This window comes from Carettochelys insculpta, chromosome 1, assembly GCF_033958435.1.
Source record: "Carettochelys insculpta isolate YL-2023 chromosome 1, ASM3395843v1, whole genome shotgun sequence".
NCBI lineage: Eukaryota > Metazoa > Chordata > Testudines > Carettochelyidae > Carettochelys > Carettochelys insculpta.
Genome location: NC_134137.1, coordinates 238,886,535 through 238,891,571, shown reverse-complemented (window position 1 = coordinate 238,891,571; position 5,037 = coordinate 238,886,535). Strand labels below are relative to the sequence as shown.

General features: G+C 60.1%; 1 protein-coding gene across 1 annotated transcript; it reads right to left on the bottom strand.

Moving 5' to 3' along the window:
- Positions 1-422: 422 nt before the first annotated feature.
- LOC142007122 (potassium voltage-gated channel subfamily A member 1) lies at positions 423-1,950 on the bottom strand. Its single transcript, XM_074983660.1, has one exon. The coding sequence runs from the start codon at positions 1,948-1,950 to the stop codon at positions 469-471; it is 1,482 nt and encodes a 493-aa protein (XP_074839761.1). The 3' UTR covers positions 423-468.
- Positions 1,951-5,037: the final 3,087 nt, after the last annotated feature.

The window sequence follows — 5,037 nt, the reverse complement described above, 5'->3', positions numbered from 1 at the left end:
GAAATTCACACTTCAGTCTAACAAAACAACAGCAAATGTTTGCTGCAGATTTTTGGTGAAGTTTTTATCTGATGCACTTTCTTGGATGCATCGTGCAATTTTGCAGAATATTTTACTGGAATCCATGCATGTTTTTATATCTCTAAAATTGTCTGTTGTACTATATTTTGTTAAAAATTAAGTTAAACAAGCAACAAGGATGAAAAAGTTTAGATTTAGAAGTATATGACTATTTTTTTATCACTAGACTAGTTCAAATAGTTATCATTTACCAGTTGGAAAATACCCTTTAAAAATAACCAAAAACATTATCTTTCATGGTTCCTGAAAGCTTCTTAATCGCTGAGCAAAAATTCGCAATGCAACAATGCATTTACGAGGTAAATAAAGCATTCAAAGACTATTAGTAAAGCATCTACAAAGTGTGACTGGGTCACTTAAAGTCAACGTTTTTTGTTTAGTTTCGTTTTACACATCAGTCAGCAGCTTGTTTTTATTAACACAGTTTTGGTTGGCTATGGTGCAGTTGCCAGTTCTGAGATTAGCCTCTCTAAAATTGTCTATGCTATTATTCATATCCTCTTCGATTTCCATGTACTCAGATTTGCTGATTGTGGAGGAGCTACGGCGACTCAGATCACTGTCAGATGCTAGATTGGGGGAACTAACATGGAGTAACTGAGCCTGTTCTTCCCCTTCTGTTTCTCGGTGGTAGAAGTAGTTGAAGTTGGACACGATGACAGGTACAGGCAGGGCAATTGTCAGCACACCAGCGATGGCACACAAGGAGCCTACGATTTTGCCTCCAATTGTCACAGGGTACATGTCACCATAGCCCACAGTGGTCATGCTTACCACAGCCCACCAGAAAGCATCGGGGATACTTGTGAAATGAGACTCAGGTTCTTCAGCTTCAGCAAAATACACCGCGCTGGAGAACAAGATCACCCCAATGAAGAGGAAGAAAATTAGTAAACCTAACTCTCTCATGCTTGCTTTGAGGGTTTGTCCCAAAATCTGGAGGCCCTTAGAATGTCTGGAGAGTTTGAAGATTCTAAAGACTCTTACCAGTCTGATGACTCTCAGGATAGCCAGAGAGGTGGCCTGCTCCCCCTTTTGGGTACCTTCCTGCTCAGCCATCTCAGTTCCTAGGGTGATGAAGTAGGGGATGATGGCCACTATGTCAATGAAGTTCATGATATTCTTGAAGAACTCGGGCTTGCTGGGACAGGCAAAGAAGCGCACCACCAGCTCAAAGGAGAACCAGATGATGCAAAGAGTCTCCACGATGAAGAAGGGGTCGGTGAAAATGTTGGACGTGTAGACCAAGGTGGAGTTGTCAATGCGGTGAAGTGTCCCTGTAAAGTCCTTGTCCTCCTTCAGATCTGGCAAAGTTTCTAGGCAGAAGATGACTATAGAGATAAGGATCACCATGACTGATATTATTGCAATGACCCTGGCTGGCCCAGAACTCTCTGGGTACTCAAACAGGAGCCATATTTGGCGCTGGTACTCCTTCTCGGGCAAGGGCCTCTCCTCCTCCTTAATAAAACCTTCATCCTCCCGGAATTTTTCCATGGCTTCCTCACCAAGTTCATAGAACTTGATCTCCTCAGAGAACATGTCCAGAGGCACATTGACCGGCCTGCGGAGCCGGCCTCCAGACTGGTAGTAATAGAGGATGGCATCAAAGCTGGGCCGGTTCCGGTCAAAGAAGTACTCGTTGCGCAATGGGTCAAAGTACCTCATGCGCTTTTTGGGGTTACCCAGTAGCGTGTTTGGGAACTGGGCTAAGGTCTTTAGCTGGGTCTCAAAGCGCAGGCCGGCGATGTTGATCACCACCCGCTCACAGCACTCGTGGTCATCATGGGCGCCTGGCTGGTAGCTATCCTGGGGGTGGCCTGGCAGGACAGAGGTCTCATCCACGTTCTCTCCAGCCATCACTGTCATGGTGATACAAGGCAGTGGGAGTCCCAGGGATATAGCGAGACACGTTAGGCAGGAGAGGGGTCTGTAATGGAGAGCTCCCAGCCTCAGGGGAGAAGGAAGAGGGTTCTGGGTGGCAAAGCCTTAGAGGGGATAATGGTGGATCTAGGGTGGACAGCTTCAAGGGCAGAGGGGATAAGGGAATGAGGGTCAGGCATGGAAAACCCCAGAGAGGTGAGGGAGATGAGTGGAAGGGTGTGGGGGGGGGGGGAGAGACTGGGTGAAGGCAGAGGCAAGAAGTGGAGAACCTGAGAGAAAGAGGAGGGGGAGGGAAGGATGGGGTCCCCTAGGAGCGTCCCGGGGGGAAAGGTTTGCGGGTTGTCAAGCTCACCCCCACAAGCTGAGCTCCCCAGCCCAGCCGGTTCCTGTTGCCGTTAACGGGCTCCTGCTGCGTTTCCCGCCGACTCGCCCATCCCCGCTGCGGCGGCCGCCACGGAGGAGTTCTCACCCAAATGACTAAACGCCGAGGGCGGCTGCGAGGCGAGCGCTTGCAGTGCCCACCCCGCACTCTCCAGCGGGCTCCCGCCTCCGGGGCTGGGGGATCCGGCCGGCTTCGGGGCAGCTGCGGGAGGCTGCAAGGGGAGAGAGAAGGGAGGCAGAGCCGTAAATATCCACCGCGCGCGCGGGCTGGACCAGGGGAAGGACCCAGAAGCCGCATCAGGCCGCGGGGCTAACACCCCGGCCCCGCACGCTCGGACTCCCGCTCCCCCGGGGAAGCCCCGCGGGGACTCCCGGCGTTCTGCGGCAGCTTGGCCGCGTCTCGCACAAACTCGGCCGCCTGCAGCCAACTTGGCTGCCCGGCTGCGGGGGCAGCTCGCCGCGGCTGCGGCTCCCCGAGAAGAGGGGAGGGAGGGGGGCTCGCTCCCCCGGCCCGGGATGCGTCAAGGCGCAGCGGCAGCAGCAGCGGCAGCACCCCAAAAGCGCAGCCCCCGACTCACCCGCCTCCTGCTGCGGCCGCTGCTCCGCTCGCGCCCTCCCTGCGGCTCGCGGCCGAGCCCCTCCTGCCCCGGGCGAGCCGGGCACGGCGGCGGCGGCCAGGGAAGGGGCAGAGCCCGCAGCGGTCCCGGCCTGCCCCGGCTAGAGCAGCGGCAGGGGCCGGCAGGCTGCGGAGGAGGCGCCGCGCGCGGGGCCGGCTCGAGCCATGTCGGGCCGCTGCCGGCTCAGCAGAAAGCGAGCCCAGCGCTGTGCGGGCCGGCAGGGCGGGGCGGGGCGGCAGGGCGGGGGGAGGGTGGCAGGGGCGCGCGCCCGCCCCCGTCCCCCATCCCGCTGCCATTGGCGGAGCCCCCCCCCCGCCTCCCTCCCGGCGGGGCTCGAACCCACGCGCAGCAGCCCCCGGGGCCGGGCGAGCTGTGGAACGGGCCAGGCGCGACGCAATGCGGGCGGCAGCGCGGGCCAGGCGAGCCGAGCCGAGCCGTGCCGAGCCGAGCCCCCGGGCGCGGGGCCGGGGCTGGGCAGCAGGCGGGCCGCTGGACGCTCCGCCGGGGTCTCCGCAAGGTGCGGCGCCCGGTCCCCTCCCGCCCGCAGGAGCAGCCGGGGCCGCCGGGAGATCGGGGATCGGGCCCGGGGGAGCCCCGCGCTAGGGTGTCGATAGGCGTTTTCCGCCTGTGAGTCGGGCGCCCGGCGCGGGGGGTCTCCCGCTTTCCAACCCGCCGCTGAGCCCGGAGCGGCTCGGATCAATTCCCCGCCCGGCTGGGACTGGCTCCCGAGCCGCCACCGACCTGGGCAGCCGGACCCCGGCTCGGCCCTGCGGCGAGCTGCCCCCGCCCGCCCGGCGGTTGCAGGGAGCCGTGGCCCTGCAGGCGATGCGCATGTAGTCCGGGTGCCAGCAGCCTCTGCCGAGCCAGCTCCCCCGGGCCCCTGCCACTGCAGCGCTATCGATTCCCTGCCCCTCCGCCAGCCAGCCCGGCCCGGGGACCCGGCCCCCCGCCACGTGCTGCCTGGGGCTGCGCGGCTCCCAGGGGCACGCCCGGGGTCCAGTCCCGGGGGCTCCCGGGAGGGGAGAGTTCAGCAGCGGCAGCGGCCTGGGAGCTGCCCTTCCTGCTGCTTGGCCCACGGAAGTGCTGGATCACCAGCCTCAGCGCGGGAAAAGAGCTCTTGTGTCACAGACTCACTCCAGGACCAGCAGCGAGCGCCACATACCCGGCAGAGGGGAGACGGCCCGGCCCGGCCCGGCTGGTGTTCTTCCTTTCCTGGCAGGAATGGGGGCAGGCTGGCGCCCCTGGGGTTAGCTAGATCCTATGCAGGACTCAGGGGGCTGAGCCCGGGGAGTCACTGCGTGGAAGAGGAAACTCAGCGAAGGGTGCGCTGGGCAGGTTAAAAATGCCATGCGACTCCATCCAGCTTTCCTTCCCGTCTACTTCCATGGCCGCTGGCTTCTCCCCGGGGCTTGCCTGGAGAGGGTGAGAGTCGGAAGCCTGCTGCGCTTTGCCCTGCCTTGACAAAGTCCTGGCTGGGCTGATTTAGTTGGGGTTGGTCCTGTTTGAAGCAGGGGGCTGGACTAGATACCTCCTGAGGCCCCTTCCAGGCCTCGGATTCTAGGACTGATACCTCTGCTGCCAGCCAGAGCCAGCTGGGGCAGTGCTGATCAGCATGACCGGCAGCAGCAGCCCACAGAGACCCACTTGCCACAACACAGCAGGCCGTGGGGCTGAAGAGTGCAGTTCATGCCCTTTTCAGGGACCAAAGGGGGCTGCGTTGGAGGTAGGGTGAAAAACTTCACACTTCTGCCCCGGAAGGGCTGCTCAGCAAAAGATCCTTCTGCCCCCCTAAAGCCAACCATTTACACCCCCAATGAGTGGACTGGATTTCCTTGATTAATTGCAGTTGAGTAGTGATCATTAATGTCTGGTTTATAATAGCAGCCATACCAGGCCAGATCCAAGGTCCATCTGACTCGGGATCCTGTCTTCTGATAGCGGCCGATGCCAGGTGCCTCACTGGGAATGAACAGAGCCCGGACCCAAGTGCTCCGGCCCTTGTCACAGGGGAGTGTTCTTCCGCTGCTCCAGGAGCTGGGCCGTGGCTGTTCCAGGGGCTGAGGCTGCAGCACAG

What these genes read in the sequence shown, in the direction of transcription:
- LOC142007122 (XM_074983660.1), bottom strand. Translation starts at nt 1,950, where the DNA reads ATGACAGTGATGGCTGGAGAGAACGTGGATGAGACCTCTGTCCTGCCA.